The sequence below is a fragment of the Desmodus rotundus genome, chromosome 2 (assembly GCF_022682495.2).
Source record: "Desmodus rotundus isolate HL8 chromosome 2, HLdesRot8A.1, whole genome shotgun sequence".
Classification (NCBI taxonomy): Eukaryota; Metazoa; Chordata; class Mammalia; order Chiroptera; family Phyllostomidae; genus Desmodus; species Desmodus rotundus.
In genome coordinates this window covers 43,919,696-43,938,930 of record NC_071388.1, presented here as the reverse complement: position 1 = coordinate 43,938,930, position 19,235 = coordinate 43,919,696, and the positions used below count along the sequence as shown (strand labels likewise).

At 40.6% G+C, this 19,235-nt stretch overlaps 1 protein-coding gene across 4 annotated transcripts in view; it reads right to left on the bottom strand.

Moving 5' to 3' along the window:
- MAP3K13 (mitogen-activated protein kinase kinase kinase 13) overlaps nt 1-19,235 on the bottom strand; it is a 120,897-nt gene that overhangs the window by 31,880 nt on the left and 69,782 nt on the right. For 3 of the 4 annotated variants that reach the window (XM_045198924.2, XM_024564354.2, XM_024564352.3), the window contains exons 2-3: nt 9,736-10,295; nt 3,008-3,191 (exon numbers count right to left, since the gene is read on the bottom strand). In XM_045198924.2, coding sequence (XP_045054859.2) covers nt 3,008-3,191; nt 9,736-10,210 — 659 coding nt within the window. In that variant the 5' untranslated portion in view covers nt 10,211-10,295. Of the gene's footprint in view, nt 1-3,007; nt 3,192-9,735; nt 10,296-19,235 lie in introns of those variants that run through there. The other variant, XM_045198931.2, reaches the window with a different exon arrangement.

Genomic DNA, 19,235 nt, shown 5'->3' with positions numbered 1-19,235 from the left:
TAGACAAGCATGTTGGGAATTCCTACATTAATATTGTTACCTTATAAAGTGGAAATAATCATATTAACTCGAATTCACAGTTCGTTTCTGAGGGTGAGCAAAGAGAAGAAAAATGGCCACGTGCAATTCTCTGTGTCCCATCCTTAATGGTGTGGATGTCTTCCTATGACACTTTCTAGAGTTGTCTACCTACAAGGCACCCAGCTGAAGTCCTCCGCCAGCTCTTACTCCATGTCCTGCATCTCTTAGGCTGCTGTATGTGATGAGCAATTCAGAGGCCATGATGGTTTGTGATCATGTGCCAGTCTAAAGAAATATAATAATTAGTCATTTTTCCTGGTTTGATATGCCTGTCAAATGTCATGAAGCTCTTTCTATTACTCTCCATCATTTTCTAAGCTACCCAGAATTCTCATCTTGGATTTTACTGAAAAACTTTTTTCCGGTTTCCATTACTTGACTTAGGAAATGTCAGTGGAGCAGGAGTGTATGGCAGCAGCACAGACAAGTTAATTTTCATCACAGAGAAACAGTGAGTAAGGCAGAAAAAATGTAATATGCTTAAGAATATAAAAAATAAATATTTGTTTGAAGCTATTCAGTATCCTGTTCTAGTATGTCTTAACTTGTCACACAAACACGGGCAGAAAGGGTCTAGCAGTGACATGTTAGGCACATTTCATCTTCCCTGACTGACGAGTGAGGAGCAATCATTCCGTCAGCCCTGTAATATGACAAGGCTTCTTACTAGCTATAAATAACAGCTCCATAATCACTTCTAATTGCTACCTTTTCTTCCCCTTGGCACTTAATTCCATTAGGAAGAGTCAGGCTGAGTTTTCTTAAAAGATTGCTTAAAAAATTGGAAAAAAAATATGGTATTCTTTCCTTGCTCTTTCCCTTTGTACATAGTTTTTACTTCAAAAGAAGCTGTAAGCACGAAAAAGCAGTATCCAGAGAGACGTACTATAATCTAATCTTGCCTGTATGTCTTCCAGACGGTCCTGAATGATTCATTGGCCAAGCAACACATGGCACAGATGGCTGCAAACATAACACTGCACAAAGCCTCAAGAGCGTGGTGTGATGGGCCAGGGACACAGGCTCACTATTGTTTCCCGTGTAGAGGTAAAAACTATTCAAGCATCGTCAGCCTAAGAGTTGGGCACCAACATGGCAATATTTGTCCAATATGCTGAAAAGTGCCTATGCAGGCAGGCAAGTCAGAGGGTGAGGTGGGGGAAAGGACTGTGAAGAAAAAGGAAGCAGCAAAAGAAAGGAAGGAAAAATAAGGCTTCTCATACCCATCCTCTGAGGACACAATTCTACCTGGGAAGCCCTCTGACCTGAGAGACAGCCTATTTCGTTTCAGGAGGCCAAAAGGCCATTCTAATCTACGGAATGTTCTGTGTCTCAAACCCAGCAGCCTAGTGATTGAAGCTGCAGTGTAATTAAATGGCCGTTAAATAGAAGGCCCTTCCTCCCATTTAGGATAGTGTAGCATACAGGGAGTGAAGATCCTCTCAGGTAAAATGAGAGAAAGCAATGTGTTTCTGGCAGTCTGCTTAAAAATAACCCTCCTATTGTCTTCTGAAATTATCATCTTTGGAAAGGTCAGAGTTGGTCTCCAGAGCATTTTGTTTTAGTCTCACATCCTCTTGGCCCAACTAGGGCAACCAGTGATAGGATCCCTACAGCAGCTGAAGCTCCATCCCACGCGCTCTGCGAGGATGTTCCTCCCACAAGGAAATGAATCCAAGCACTTTGTTTAGCCTCCCAGTTAAATGCTTCTCTTCTTTCTCTTTCCATGAGGGGTCTTGCTTAGGAATCAAAACTCAGCCTTAATACTCATTTAAACTCATTCTATAAAACCTGTACCTACGATTTCTATTCCTTACTTTGGGGATGTGGTTCCAATGAAAAATTATCACATTACAAGTTTAGCTTTATAATGAGAATTTTATTAAGAAAGGATCCCCTCTTGGGGGCTAGGAGACGTTCCTTCCAGTTTAGAGAAGGGGGATTTGTAAGTTATTCCACTTCTAACTGTAGCCTCTAATACTACACACACACACGCACACACACACAGTATTATATGTGTAGTAATACATATATATATATAAAGAAGTACCAGTTTCTACACTCTCATCTCACCTAAAGACTATCTTTCCTGTTCTTCCTTTCTCTAATGCCACTCACCATTCATTTGTTCATTTGTTCAAGCCCAGAGCAAATGTGAAGGCTGGTAAGAGAGGGAACTCACAATAGAAAAGATGACACGTATTTAGACCTCAGCGCTGCCAAACTTGGTGATTCCAAAATTTACCTTTGAGCTTTCCCCCTTTTGCTAGGGATCCCCACCAATATTGTGAAAATAATACTCTGAACTATAAAGATCTTGAAAATGACTACTTTGTGAAATAAAAATAGCACATAACTTACTATCATCAATGACTCTGTATCATTATATTTAGAAAGCTGAGTGTTTGCAATCACTTGAAAAGTGACCCAGCAAACAATGAGGCAGGGAGAAATACTCTGAAGGTACCTGTTATTACAAGCTTATATTTAAGAAGGGATGCTAACAGAACTAATAAAAAGCATATCTATGACACAGGGACTAATTGTTCTCTGATCACGTGGATGTTAGCTTTGTTTCCTTAACTGAACTTTAGGATGGTCAGGTTATCTGGAGGTGACCTTTGTCATCTTACTGGTAACCAAGGTTGATGCAGCAGATCTGACTGCTTGGCAGGAACCCACTCTCCCCCTCTCTGCCCCATCCGCATCCCTTCCAAGAAGGGCATCCTCTGGTAAAAAAGAACCTCTAGACTATAAACTCCTAAGACATGATTCTAATTTAGTAGTCCTTTGGTATCCTATCAAAGCACCTAGCACAGTACTTAGTCTATAGCATGTTCTTAACATGTCTTTCAAAGCAGGAATTTATCTGTATCTATTAAGGGAAAGAAAATCTATTTCTTAAAAAAAAAAAGCCTTGACCTACTTGAAAGCGATGATGTTAGGGTGCTTCAACTTCCTCAAATGCTTGATATCCGTCTCATTCTGCTCTCTCACTTTCTTGATGGCCACCTCCTCCGCTCGGAACTTGCCCAGGAAGACAGCTCCCTGGGCTCCACTACCCAGCCACTGCAGCTCTGAGATCTCCTCAAATGGTACTTCCCAAGTATCTAGGCACACAAGTGAGAAACAAGCTTAAAAGGGTCTTGGAGTTTGAGCAGGGATCATTCTACAAGGCCACTCTGAAGGTACCAAATTTACATCACCCAAAATGACCTCTACCCTTTGTTTCCCACCAGTAACTCATCAAAAGACAGGCCCTTTCAATGGGCCTTTGTACTGTAGATCAGATTTCCCATGTATTAGTTTGTATCAGTTTTTAGCCAGTGAAATCAAGCAGATCAGAGATCTCCACTACACTCTCCTCCAAACAAAATATACACTGACACGCCCACCTCCTCAGTTCAAGCTTGCATGTCCATTGATTCCCCTATCTGTCTCCACGCCACTATCCCCACCCCATCACCCATGGTAAGTGTTGTTTTATTTTTCTTTGCACTTGTTGTCAGATGGTCAGTTAATCCTTGCCGAATGAATCTGCAATGATACTGTCCTAAAGACCTAATTATGCATAATGCCTGCATTAGTATTTACCTTTTACTTAGTAGTTATTATGCCAGACACTAGCATAGTGCTTTACATGCCTTACAACGACCCTACAAGTTCAGCCTTACTATGGTTATTTAACGATAGAAAACCAAGAAACAGGGTGGTTGAGTTACCCAAGGCCATACAGACGGTGAGTGGCAGAACTCCAGAACTGGCTGAGTCCAGGGACAGCGCTTTCTGCACTATACCACATTGCCTCCCCTGAATTAATGGACAATGTCATTAGTCATGACACATTTACTCATACAGATCCAGTATTTTCCAGTTTCTCTTTTTCTCAGAGTTTGATTTTTTTTTCCCACCACAAACGTAACAGGTCATTTCTAAGTAGTGGTATTATTAGTGATTCATGTTGCTCTTTATCCTTTTCTGCTTAAAAAAATTTTAACTATAAGTGCATATTACTTTTCTAATGAATTACATGCTATTTAAAATAAACCACTTCAAAAATTCAATCAATATGTGCTTTGATCTTGTGAAACTTAAAAAGAAGAATATAATCCATTGATCCTTTTCCTTGTCCCCCTTTCTGCCAGCGCATTATCACTACACTGGTAACAAATGAACATCAAAGAGCCAGGAGCCCCGTGGAATGAGAAGCGGGTGATAACAATGTTAAAGGGTATGAGAAATTCTTGTTGGATCTGATCACTAAAAGGCTGCTATTTGCAGAACACTGAACAAGGTGGTGTTGAGGTAGCTTTGAAGATATTCTGGTCTTGAAAGCAAATCAACTCACCATTTACCACAGGAAGTAAGGGCAGAAAAGAGTTCATCAGTGTATAGAAGGGAACTCCATTTCCCTCTTCTCTAATTTTCTCTACTTTAAAAGAAATTCTGTAGAAGCTTCATAAAATGTGGCTTCTCATCACAATGGTTAAAACATGACCAAAATAGAACCATGTAGAGCAGAAAAAATGATATGAGGGTCATTATATCATGGGCATTCATCCTATTCAGCATTATTAAAGATTTCTGCTCTACTGGAAGGGATTATATGCTCTATAAAAGAAAATCTCTCTAAAATATAAATAACTTATAAATAAGAAATCACCAGAGGAATAAATAATATCAAGTGAGATTTGGGAGGAAGGAGTAGGGTATGGACTTGATTGCTCTCAATATCTTTATGGCTTCTAATGATGGACAAGCATTAGGTGTGTCAGGCAGTCTCGCTTTCACCCCCCTGGGCTTATTCGCGCCGCACACACGGGGCGCAGACATTGATGGCACACGCCAAGAGAGTTTACTATTCGGGGTCCAGTGAAGAACTCAACGCAGTGTCATTTTGACCATTCCGAGGGCGGTATAAGGAACTATGACAGGATATGGGGCAAGAACATAACTGGGTGGCCCTGGTCAGCACGGCTCAGTTGGTTGGACGGTGTCCCACAAACCAAGAAGTCGCAGGTTGATTGGGATACGTGCTTGGGGCGCCCCGACTGGGGGAAGGCAGAAGGCAGAAGGCAACCAATCAATGTTTCTCGCCCTCTCTTTCTTCCTCCCTTCCCCCTCTCTAAAACAAAATAAAAATTTAAGAACATAAGTAGGTAATATTTCTCTGAATAACTTCATAGAAGTCCAAGTTACCCCAACTTTTATTACAATAACTATTAAAATTACACAATCTTTGGGTGTCTTTTTTCCCCTATCTATTCAATCTTTATTTATTGTTAAATACTAGAAACATTAGAAAATATCAGAAAAACACTCATTTTATCTGATATCCCATCCCAAACTCAGTTTTATCTTCTCTTTTAGTCTTTGTTCATATGTCTACAGTTATGTAAAAGTTGCATGTGATGTATAATTTTTCTTTTTCATGCATTCTGTATTCACCATGCATTTATATGGTTTTTATTATAAGCTTTGCTAATTGTTTACTGTATCATTTTTTGGTACTTATGTGTTTGTATCTTTTTGTTTGGTAATTTAAATTTGAGATTTAAATACTTTTTCTTTCTTTATATTATTTCCTCAAACTCAGCCCTTCGGTTTAAGAGTACAGCTTCCTGGCTCTCGGTATACATCCCGCATCGCTCTCCAAAGGGCCTCGCGAGTTTTTGCTGACAGCAGCCGCGCGTGTGTGTCTCTTTTACAGCAACTTGGCCAGCCGTGAATATTGCCAATTATTCTTTGGTGCTCATTTATCCAGGTATAAAATAATGTTTTATAAGTTCGTACTACTTTAATTGCCAGTGATGACGAATATTTCCTTTACGTTTGTTTAATGCTCACACCGGCTTTGTGGGAATTGTCAAATTTATCCTTGGTCCACTTATCCAGCAGGGTCTTGTAGTTCTCATAACTTTGAAGGAGGTTCCTTGCTATTTGAAAATATGAAGAGAATTTCTTTCTTACAAAAGACTTTTTCTTTTAATTTTATTATTTTTTGAAAAAAAATGTTTTTGTGGTTGCCTGAAATTTCTTCTACTGGTTACTCTGTCTTCTATGAGTTGATCTATAGTTGATTTTTTAAAAAGTTTAACCCTTACATCCATCTTGAGCTTATTTTGGTGTAGGATGTGAGGACTGATTTAATTTTTTTCCATATTGTTAGTGATTCCAAAACAATTTGTTAAATAACCCTTTCTTTTCCTATCATTTTATAATGCTTACATTGCAGTTTATTATATTTTAAATAAACAATGCCATTTATTAAGTATTTTTATAAAATGAGAAATAAATGAATTATTAAAATACAAATTTGGCACTTGAATACCAAAGGCTGAGGATATAAGGAATGAAATAGCCCTCTGCCAATAGCAGCCCTGCCTGTGTTATTCGACCGAGTCGTAATTATCTATGGAAAACAAAGGGGATAGCACTGGTAATGCAAAAACACGGAGTATAAAATAAAGTAATCCTTCTACCACTTTGAATCAACCTTATTACTAGAACTGATTACCAGCAGTAAAGCTGATGGATGTGATTTAGTTTTCTCATCCTGTCCCAATGTCCCTGTCAATATCTAGGAAGGAGGCAAGGATCAGAAAAATGGCAGGGAAAATAAACAGCAATAAGAGTTATAAGAGCCCTGGCTGGTGTGGCTCAGTAGGCTGAGCGCTGGCCTGAGAACCAAAGAATTAGGAGAAATTGAGCCCTGGCTGGTGTGGCCCAGTGGATTGAGCACAGGCCTGAGAACCAAAGAATTATGAGAAATTGATGAATGAGATCATTAACCTCATAATAGTGACAACTGGCTGTGCTCCCTCCAGGGTTAGTCCCAGACTTTCTGCTGCTTTTACATCTGTCCCATTGGTACTCTTCCCCAGCTTTTATCTTCTCTCTGATTCATCACTGTGACTACTATCTTAATTCCAATATCCACCATGATTCTTAAGACAGCAAAAGAGCCACATGCCCACCCGTTGTAATGCGTAAGTTCTCCTTTGTTTATTCAAACATGTCTATGACAACACTTGCTTTGAGACTGGGAACTATTTGGAGATAAAGGATTTCAATTACACATAGTACTACCTTACTTGGCCTTGACTACCAACAAACTAAATGGGAGATGAAGACATCATTAAAATTTTTAAAAATCTAGTGAAATTCCTCATAAGTACCAAATGCAGGGGTACATCTGTTACATGTGCTATCCTTTGGTTGACTGTAATCCAGGATTAAAGATTATCTCCCTGATCCCAGAGCTGACAAGGAAAAATCTACACGTAGGTCCTGGAGGCTAGCAAATCTCCTTTACAGCCTACAGCAGCACCAGCCCACAACAGGACGTCTGGTCGTCTGCTGAAGAATTAGGCAGCTGCTGCATCCTGGTAAGCGTATGCTGACCAGGCCTGTTTCTTTTTTATTCTTGCAATGAGCCTTTCTGCAAGTCGCACAATCCGTTGGAAGGCAAATTAAATAGAAGTTCATAGAACAAGATAAAAATGTCAAGGCTCCTTTTCACAAACACAGAATATGTCTTTTACTCTTTTTATGTGTCTGAACCTCAACGCTGTGTTTGGATCCTGAGACCTTTAAATTACCACCAAAATAATTGACAGACTGGACAAGTTAAGATCCTAAAAACCAAATGCAGTTTATCACGTAAGCAGATATTTGTAGGTTTTGTGTCTAAGCAAAGAAGAGGGAACTTTTAAAAAAGAATTAAGGGTGGTTATCTCTGGATTGTGGGATGATAAGTCATTTTTATTTTCCTCTTTATGCTTATCTTTACTCCCAATTTAAAAAATAATATGACTGCTTAACATAGGAGTTCCCAATATTTGTGTGACAAGGAATAATTTTTTAATTTCCTTGAAGCCTTAAGATCATGGAGGGGGGAAATGTGAGATGTACAGAGTATGGGATTATGTGTGTGAAAAAGAGAGACTCAGATGGAGAGACAGACAGGCAAAGTCCAGGTACTGACAAAGAATTTCTGCATGTAGCTGGAATGGAGACTGTGGCTGACAAATCCTGAAAAGTACACCTAGAATTGGCAGATATACCAGCAAATCCCAATGCGCCTTCGGATAAGGGGTATAGGGGGAGGTGCTGGTATTCGTTTAGGGTGGGTATTTCACAAATGGGAAAAACAGAATGTATGAGAAAGTGGTTAATGGTAACCAATGTCGACTGGCTGTGGTGGAGAAGCGTGAAGAGTCCTGATGAAAAGGGATGAATATATTTTTAACGGAGGGACATAGAGTCCAACATTCAGTTATAAAATAAATAAAACAGAATCTTACTTCTGGCCCATATTTTTCCTTTCCAAAATTTAAAAATGAGAGATCTCATAACAACTGAGTCACTTACACAAGGCTACACAGATATGTATCAAAGGCCTTAAAAACAACAAACCCTTTGAACCCAAGTATCCCTCTTCTAGGAATTTACCCCAAGGGATAAGCAAAGATCTGTGCAGAAATTAAGGAACAGACAGATGTTAACTGAAGTGCGGCTTATCATCACTAAACACAGCCAACAAATTGTCGAGCAATACAAGATTCCTTAAATGAATATTGGCCTGTTCACATAATTTAATATTATGCAGCCATTACAAGTGATGCTGATGAAATATATTTGAGAATATGGGAAATACTCACATTATGAAGTGAGAAACAGTGTGACTTTTTTAAGGGCACACATACCCACACAAAGAGACTAATGTAATATTTGCCAGAAACATGAGTGGTGGTTATGCTCAGGACACTGGGGGTCACAGAGTATTTTAACTTTTTTGGAGGGACTTACCTGTAGGTCCCAAATTTCCTACATATATTACTTTTGTTTTCAGAAATAAAAGTTCTTTTAAAGAATGTAAACGAAGTTAGAAAGAACACCAGGGCCATGTGATGTTCCATTACTTCAAAATCACAATGCTTGAATTGGAATACAGAAATATACAGTTATACAATGATGGGAGTTAAAAATTTACTTTTTAAAAAGCAGTGGGACCTAAAAATAATAATGCCCCTCAAGAACTCAGGAATGGTTAGATATTTTGTCTTTCCTCAGAACGTGAGCTTTCTGTGCCTTGATTGTACAAAAAACCCCTCCTTTTCCTGCAACCCAAGGCAGGCCTGCGATCATAGGGCAGTAAGTACCATGTGGCTTCTGTCTGGTTTTGGATTAGTTTGGTGGCCATCGGAGTTTTTGATTCTATAAACTTTCAAGTAGAAAATTTTAAATCTGCAAATATTATGTGATTTATTGATAAATTAGATATCTCCTCAGGTTTATTAAAATACCAGGTTATATATATAAAATATACATGAAAATAGAAATTCAAAATGACGGTATAAAAGAAACAGAAGCTCTAACATTTTCTTCCTTACAACACCATGGATTGTTTTATCTGTATTCTACTTCGGATACCACTGGACTGGACAATCATAGAACATGGGCTTTGACCAAAACAACGCCAACCAAATGTGCATCTGTTCCACTCAGAAGGTCTATGGGAAACTGATACAGGTATGCATTTGGCACTAGGTCTTTAATTTCCCCATTAAGGTTATCAGGTCAAAGGTTATCCAGTTACTGACCACGGTGTGCTTACCCAAGAAATATCTTCAGGTTCATGCTATCGCTCACCTTGCTGCTGTAACTTGTAATCGGTGGAATACGCCTTCCCGATGATGTTCCACACAGGCTTCAAGCATCCGAACAGTCCTTCGAGGAACCCACCACTGCCGCCGCCCGAGCTGCTGAACTGAACCTTGACGTCGTCGGTTCCACTCACGCTCTCTCCACCTGCGGTGTTGCTGTTCCCCTGAGACGCGGCCACGTCTGATTCATCTTGTTCCCTCAGCTGCAGCACGCTGTTCTCAAACTGGTCCCTGGAGTCCTCGCTTACACTCGTCAGCACTGTCGTGGCCGTGGGGCTGTGCAGGCCCTCCGCTCGCTCGGTTTGCGCCGCCCCCTTCTCCTGCTGGTCCTTAGGGAGTTTGGGCGGCGGGTGGCTCCCCGCCGGGGCGAGCTCATCGCGCAGTCCCCCGAAGGTTCTGCTTTCGCTCGCGGGCCCGTGCGGGGAGGAGGAGCAGCTCAGGGGCTCCTGAGGGCCGGCCATCGTGCCATGAGTGTGCCCGCGGGCCTGAGATGGCACTCAGAGGACTATCCGAATGGAGGTCTGACGCGAGAGAGGGCTCGGAAACCTGGGGAAACAGGAGGAGGCCGTGAGAGCGCCCTTTCCTTAGCCATCGCACTTCCGCACCCCCGTTTGTAAGAATGAAACACTGAGGCGACGGCAGTGGTTAAACAGCGCTGTGCAGCAACTACAAATCATGCCGTGGGACAGTATTTACTCCCGGGAGAAAACGTCCGTCACACAGTACTATAAAAACGGGTTTGAATAATGTGTACACTATGAATTGTTTTTAAATTTGTTTTAAAAGGATACACAAACACATATGTAAGGAAAAAGACTAGAAGGATACATCTCAAGAATTAACAACAGTTAATTCTAGGTGGTTAGGTTGGGCGTGGCAGGGGGCGGGGCATTATAGTGCCATGTTTTTCAAGATATTCCAGGTGTTCTGCATTAATATGTTGCTCCAAATTGAATATTTGTGCCTCCACAAATTCATATGTTGAAACGCAATCCCCAGTGCACTGATATTTGGTGGTGGGGCCTTTGGCAGGTGATTAGGTCATGAGGGTGAAGCCCTCATGAATGGGATTAGTGCCCTTATTACAAGAGGCGGCGCAGAGCTCCCGTGTCTTCCCTGCCCTGTGAGGGCACAGTGGGAAGGCGCCTGTCTGTGAGCCAGGAAGCAGGCAGTGAAGATGAGGGGACAGAGGGGAGAGGTAGAATTGGTAAGACCTAGTGACTGATTGGACATAGAGTGGGTAAGGGGGAGGGAAAGGGGAGGAATACCTTTCAGGTAACTTACTTGGGGTAATGGATAGAGGGGCAATGTCATCAACTGAGATATGAAATATCAGAAGAAAAGCAGATTTGGAAAGAAGGTCATGAGCTCAGTTATAGACACAGAGGTTTGAAGGCCTACTGTGTGTGCTGTGCACTGAACCAGGCTTTTATTTTTATCTGATTTAAAAAAGACACTTTGTAGAAAGGGGTTTGAAGAGAGGTAAAGATGGGTATTCCTTCAGCTCTGGGGAAGAAGTATCAAAATAATACAAGGGTGAACACAAGTTAAATTAAAGATGTATCTATTAAATATGTGCGAAGAGCTGTGCCCTGCCATAGGCTAGTTTCTGGGGACACAGAACATCGCTTGTCGTCGTTACTACTTTTAACGATAATGAAGACAGCGAGCTGTACAGTTTACAGAGCCCTGTTTACACAATTCAGTGATGTGCTGGCCAGCCAGCTCCCCAGAAAAAAACCCCAACAGTCCAATTTGTGGTGTTTGTGATTTCCCTGGGGTAAATACTCCCACCATGGCAGATTTCAAGCTAATAACAGTTTAACAATCTGCTTGCAAAGTTACTAATATTTGATAACTTGCTCTGACAAATTGGTGTATAAGTCAGCTCCAGCGCTAATGATTCTTGTAAGAGTGTCTTGTCATTTTACAGGGCAGTAGGAAAAATTTCTAAGATCAGATATGGAGTAAGCAGTAGAGCAAGAATTAAAATCTAACTCAAAATTCAGATTCCTAAATTCCCTTGCCTTTTTTATAACACGAGGGTACCTCTTATGATAACCCGTTCCTTTCCTAGAGTGCTCCACAGGTTAAAAAGTACTGTTGCCTCTGATCTTGATCTAAAGGTTTGCTCCCCTGTATGTGAAGGCCAGAGCATGGAGCCATTATCCCTGTTTTTCAGAGAAGGACACCAAGGCCCGCAGACAGGCACATGCTAAACACCCCAGAGCCAGGGTCGAATGCTGGGCTATTTTTGCTCATTCCCAAAGTCTCTCCTGTACCACACAGAGTGTGTAAGACACAGCTCATTCCGCTCAATGCTTACAAACTAGTTAAGGAGTTAATAATTGCATCCAGGGCATCACCTCCTGATTGCCGTGTCCCCCCTACCCTGAGAAATGTGCCACCTTCTGTTACAAAGAGCCATAAGAAGAGAATCAATAATGGAGGGGGGAGTAGTTAACTTGGGCTGAAGGAAGGAGGCAGGACTTGAGATGAACCTTTGAAAGACAGGTATGTTTCAGACAGACAGAAGAAGGAAGTCAGGGGGGAATAATAGCTTTCATTAGCAGAAGCAGAGAGGCAGAAATAGCCAGGACATGTAAGGGGTCAGTAACTTAAATTCTGTATCAAGGAGAAATTTAGAGATGGGGCAGCTGCTTGGGAATATAAGGTTGGGGAAAAAGGGAAAGAAAGAAAGAAAAAAACCAAACTGGATTCATCTGGTACAGCAATACCTATTTGCTGAATGGACCCCCACTCCCCTGGCCCCAGCCTCCCCACTTCATCCCCTGTGTGCTTATCTCTAAGCTTTGACATTACTGATTCTCTCATTTTGCTTTCTCACTGATCTCCTGCCGCAACCTTGAGCTGTGTCTTGCCTTTGGCCTCTCCAACCTTGCTCTGCCTTTGATCTCTTTGAAGACTGCTGACATCAGACTGTCTGACCTGGCCACTGCCTCAGCAGTTCCTTCCAGTCTGCCTTTGCCGTGGGGACTCGTGGTTATCCTATACAGCACAGGGCGTCCATTATGCTCTTGGCTCACGTTAGACCTGAGGATAATGCAAATACCCAAATGTATATGTGAATTTCAGCCAAACACCTACTTGTGCAATTTGTTTCTTTGAATCAAACTGCAGGACTTTGAATTCTTGGTAAATTTCCGTTCTGTCCATTTTTATCCTGAGTTTCTCCCTGATGACATCATATTGGAATCAGCTCATGTACAAAAAGTTAGAAAAAAACGTGTTTGTTTTGTAATCTCTTCCCGTTTCTAAGAGGTGTACATGAAGTGGCCCTGTTCCCATTGGGCCTGGGAATGAGTCAAAGAAGAGAGCTTCAGCACAGTCATCACAGGCAATTTGACAGCAAAGAGATCAAGGAATAACAGGACCTTCAAGGAACACAATCCAACCTACTTGTTTTACATATAAGAAGGAAATCTCAGAGTGATTATTGACTTTCTCAATACAACAACTAATTAGTGGCAGATCTGGGATGAGTTTTCTTCCTCATCCTAAGCTCTTCCCCTAGTCTGATCATTTACTAAGATAAGATAAGCAAATAGCCCTGAAAGCTTGAGCACTGATGAGGAACACAATAGTCATTCACAGTGTTATTCTAGAACTAAAGCTCCTCCCAAGGAAGCAGAAGCACTCACCTACCCAAAGAGCTAACCCTGCCCCTGTCAACAGAGCAGTGGGAGGCCACACAGCCATTGGTGACTGAGCACTCCTCTGGAAGTGGGCAGAGGCAAGGGACCCCTCACGGTGTGTATAAAGAGGCTTGCCTCTGCTCACCAAGAGTACCAAGTCCACTCTCAACCAACAAAGGCAGGGAAATGGAGAGACATAAGAACAAAAGGAAAGAAATCATTGCCATTACTATATTCAAATATGATCAGAACTGATGCCACATTTAAGAAGAGTGTGGGAGGATAAAAATATCTCGATTTTACCTGTGTTCGGTGCACACCCACTCTGCCACTGCACAGTGAAGGAGCTGGCAGGTGGAAACCGAGGGAAGGCAAGCAGCCCCACCACCGCTGCCTCTGTCTCTGCCCTCTCAGGTCCTCTCTCCCTGCCCACATTTGGCTCAGGTACCCTCAGGGGAGCTGACTGGATCTTTTAATTCATGAGGAGTCAAAGCTAGTATTTATTAGGAGGGGACAAAAAGGGAATGAGGCAAGCTTTTTAAACATTGAGAGTCAAATGGAAAAAGATGAGGAAGAGCAGATTGGTAAAGGGGCAAGGTGGGCAGGGCTGCAGGTGAGGTGATGCTGCTGCCCCCCACAGGGGCTCTGAACCTGCCCAGAGTAGGGACTTCTGCCCTCTAGGCACACTCCCCCTGCCCTGTGACTTTCTCAGCACCAAGAGGAGGAGGAAGTGGTGTGTGCAAAATTAGTAGGCAAGAATTGGAGACAGCAGCAGCTGTGCACTTGCCAGGGCACTGCCAAATTCTGGAAATTACCTTGGCTTCATGCCAAGATGGATCGGCACAGAGAGAAAGAGGAATGGAAGAGGCAGTGTGGCCATATGGCCTTCAAATTCTTGTGTTTATCATATAACACAAATTTCCCATGTTGCTAATAGAGAATAATTTTATAATAGATCATATCAGGAACATGAGTAAATCAAAGGTATTGGAAAATTTTTTCCCATAAAGTTTTTAGTATGATTAAAATTGAATAAAATGTTAACTTAAGCATTATTGCTGAGATTTCTTGATTGATGATGAGTGCTTCCCAAGCTGTCTTCTTTTTTTTAATCCTCACCCGAGGACATATTTTTATTGCTTTTTTTTTTAGAAAGAGAGAAGGAGGGGGAGAGAGAGAGAGAGAGAGAGAGAGAGAGAGAGAAAGTCATTGATTGGTTGCCTTCTCATACATGTCCGGGTGGAGGATAGAACACACAACCTGGATGTGTGCCCTGACCAGGAATCGAACCTGTGACCCTTAGGTCTATGGGACGATGCCCCAACCAACTGAGCCACAGCAGCCAGGGCCAAGGTGTCTTCTCTTCATTTGGGGTTTTCTTGCCTTAAAATAAACACAGCCCTGCCACACTAATCTTTTGGTCGTTTCTCTGAAATTCTTACAGTAGTATTTCGGGCATGGGAAAGATTTCTGCCATTAGGGCATCACTCCCATTTTAAAACTGGGGTTAAGTTACTCGTTCATAGTAATAATACACAATGATCTTTCCAGAACTGAGTCTGTCATGAGATCTTGATTTGAATTTTGAAAAACTTAGATGGCTTTTTAATGAAATTAAATTGTAAGTACCGTATATGATTTAAAATCAGATCAAGAGAATGGCCTACAGTCACGCTTTTACTCCTAACCTGCTCTCATAACCATGAAGCATCTACTAAAACTTCTATTTGCAAGGATAAGGCCCTGGCTGGTGTGGCTCAGCGCACTGGGCACCGGCCTGCAAACCAAAGGGTCGCTGGTTGGATCTCTAGCTGGGGCACAAGCCTGGGTTGTGGGCAAAGTCCCCAGTTGGGGGCGTGTGAAAAGTACGTACATGTTTCTCTTCCTCTCTTTCTCCCTTCTCTTCTGTCTAAAATATATATAAATACAATCTTTTTTTAAAAAAAGGATAATAATAACCTCACATCAACCAAATCTACTTACCTACCTCATCTCATATTCTTTATAACATTTCACCCAACAATCATTCATTCAAAAATGTTGATTCAGTGCTTACCATATAACTATGTTTTTGGTTAAGACTATGAATGTTTAATAATACTGAAGTAAACTGGAGCCAGCAAAAACCAAAAATTATAAAAAGGCAAATATCCCTTGCTGATGGATCACTTTCTGAGTACTGATACTTATAAATACAACCATGATTAAAGTTAAAATAAGTTTAAAATGTAGGTTTTAAAATAAGTAAAGATGCTTCATTTTAAGAGTTGTAACTATAAGCTCATCAAGAAATAGAAACCTGTGGGTTTCAAATATAACTTAAGTCAAAGGCTATGCATATTTCTTGACCAAGGAAATGATTTCTCTGTAACCTCTATAAATCTACAACAAATGGTACACACAGTGGGACAAAAGTAGGTTTACAGTGGTGAGCACATGAAATACAGAGTTTATTCTTGTATTATTATTTATTAATTATTGTATTATCTCCCATAGGAACAACTGTAAACCTATTTCTGCCCCACTCTGTGTGCTATTTTTAGTGTTAATATTCCAGAACGGAATCAACATTTCCTGACCAATGTCTGACTTGCCACATGAAAAAGGTTGGTAACTAAATAAAGTCACTTAAAATGTCTTAAAAAATAAAATACAGACATATTGCATTTAAATGTACAAATATTAATAAGTATAAAAATAATTATATAACATTATAAGAAAATAGAAAAACTGTTTTAAATGGTCAACAATGGTTATTACTGTTGTTCTTTTAAATTTTCTCTATTTTTCTTAAATTTCTATTATTAGCATGTATTACTTATTTAATCAGAAATTTTTGATCCAAATCTTTATTGCTTTAAACATATATACTAATGAGCCAAATTACCTGCATTTGCATATGTCACAAATGATATGATATGTTAAGGATATTGTCAGAAAACCTAATTGTCAGTGTGTGCTGAGGTTTGCAAACATGTTTAAGAGCAATTATAAATCAAAATGAAAAGCAGATGGTAATGAGGAAACAAACATTGACTACTCCTATTTTGCTTTTCTCTTTCCCAGTGTTAAGAACCATGTTTGCGCAGGAGAAGTAGTGGAACGGTCGTGACTGAGAGAGCGAAACTCACAACAGACGAAGAGACAGAAAGTCGATCTGACCCTAGGCGCTACACCAGTGGAGACCCTGCTGCCAAAGGCAGAGACATCACGGCTAAGCCTGGAAATGCAACTGCAGAGCTGAGCCTCAGCTACTAAGAGGTCTATTTCTGGCTTCTGGATCTCTGGGTTTGGAGAGAAAACTTGAAGTCTGGTGTCTGTCATAGGCTTCCTAGCAGTTTGGTACCCATTGGACAATCCGTTCTTCTTGCCTAGGCTGAAATATGGGGGAACATTTTCCCTTCTGGATATGTAAAATACTGTTTATTACGGTTGGGTCATCCATGAGTATCAATATCATGTAATATGTTGCAAAAAAGCAGCTCAGCAATGAAAAGTAAATGCTATCCATATTATGATTACATACTGGTAGTGGAGAAGCTTGCCACACATGGCTTCTGAAAGATGGGCTTCCTCATGAGATTTGTGTGAGTATTCAATGAGCTAATGGACGTGAAAGTGCTTTTCAAGCTATGACGTAGTATCCTGATGTTAACTATTACTATTAAAATATATGCCTCCACGAGGTGATGATGCAAGCGTACTTCTTAAGTGTACTGCTTAAGAAGAATCGGGTGTCTCTGCACTGTTCATGAATCTAAGTAAATGAGAGAGCAGTGAACACACTTTTGAGTGAAGTTATATTATGGAAGTTCTCTTTTCCCATTAAATTAACTGTCAGTATTCGGACTGTAGAGTTGGACGGTAAAATATTTATGAAGTAGAGATGCGAATATAATCTATTCTGCACTTGTCTTATACTACATACATTAAAACCAAGTAACTCATCGCCAGCTTAGTATAATAGAACTACTGAAGAGCATCAGTAACAGCCTTCCAGTGATATATCTGGAATTTCCCACAAAGCTGCATATCCTAGACTGTTCCTGGGCAAGTCCTACATGTACTTCGCAAGTAAGTAGGTATCAAGGGTCCCTCGGCCATCTCGCATGGTTTTTTCAGGTGTTGCTTAGGAATGATAGAATCAGATTGTTAGAATTGGAGGGAGCAATGAGTGAGTCCTGACTTCTATATTTCAAGAGAAATAACTCATTCTCATCAGTTTATAAATTTACTAGGAGTAGAATCCAAATATTATTTCTCTGAACCTTGTCCCTCTTCTTTTCCTTCCTATCCAGCCTCTGCACCTAGTACAGGACCTGATACAATACGAAGCAATCTACTTTTTGGATGAGAGAATTTTACGTGTGGGCGCCACACACACACAGAGCAATGTGATAACACATAAATAACATAGCTAACATTCACTGAGACTATTGCCACTCACTGCCCTAAACACTTTTCTTATGTAACTTCTTTAATCCTCATATCAGTTCCTTGAGAAAGGCACTATTATTATCTCTGATAGCTGAAGAAATTGGGGCACAGAGTTTAAATAACTGGCCTACAACTCTTCAGTGGTAAAGACCAGAGTTGAACCCAGTTCTACTTCTGTTCCAGAGCCTGAGGCTGAGGACAAGTCCAGCCAAGACCCTTGGTCACAACACCCTACAGCTGGTATTATAATGGGCTTCCACTTAATTAAGAAAGGTCTAAGAAAAATATGGACTAGACTCACATCTTACCTTGAACTTCAGTTCTATACTTAGGATGAAAGGTAAAAATTCCTAGCAACAAATAAAAGTAAGTGGAGAATTCTAAAATATGCCCACTTTTTGTAGGTTTTACTTCATTCTGTTTTAACATTAAACCTCATCCCTGTACTGTCCAATATGGTAACTTTTAGTCATAGGTGACTATGTAACTTAAAATTAATTAACATTAAACAAAATAAAAAATTCAGTTTCTCAGACGCATGAGTCTGCTTCAAGTGCGCAGTAGCCATGTGCGGCTAAGGCAAGCATGCCGGGTAGTACACAGTACAACCTCTCCATCATTGGAGAAAGTTCTATTGGACTGCAGAGCTGTGCTTGCTTTATTCATATCAACACATTTTTTTTTGTTGTGAGGATTAATAAAAACTGTGGCTTCCTTTTGTACATGAGGATAAGCTAAATGCACAGAGCTCCATTGCCTCCTTTAAAATAACAAGTTTGCTACCAAATTTCAGTAATGCCTGTAGGTGAAATGATTGAAGCACAGCTCATTGTAAAGATGGTCTGTCAGGACCAAATTAAAGCAGAGACTTTTTTTTAAAGATTTTATTTATTTATTTTTAGAGAGGGGAAGGGAAGGAGAAAGAGAGGGAGAGAAACATCAATGTGCAGTTGCCTCTCTTGCACCCCCTTCTGGGGATCCAGCCCACAACCCAGGCATGTGCCCTCACTGGGAATTGAACCCGTGACCCTTTGATTCACAGGCCAGCACTCAATCCACTGAGTCACACTAGCCAGGTAAAGCAGAGATTTTTAAAAAAGGATTTTTCCAAGGGGCTATAGCCAGGTATCTAAAACTATCAGAAAGACCCAAAGGAATGATTTCAAATACCTAAGTAGTTTCAACAGTCGTTTATGGAGAATACATAAACTGCAATTCAATTTTTGCTTTTCTCATAATTACACTTCCTGGAAGCTCTTAATCACAGTACTAGTGTAGGTGAAAGGCAAAAAAACTAGGGGAAGACTAATGGAGGGAAGAAGAAATGGGACCAGAATTTTCTGCCAAATTACCAATAGTTCTTGTTATTTCCCAGAGAAGCCTATATTACAGA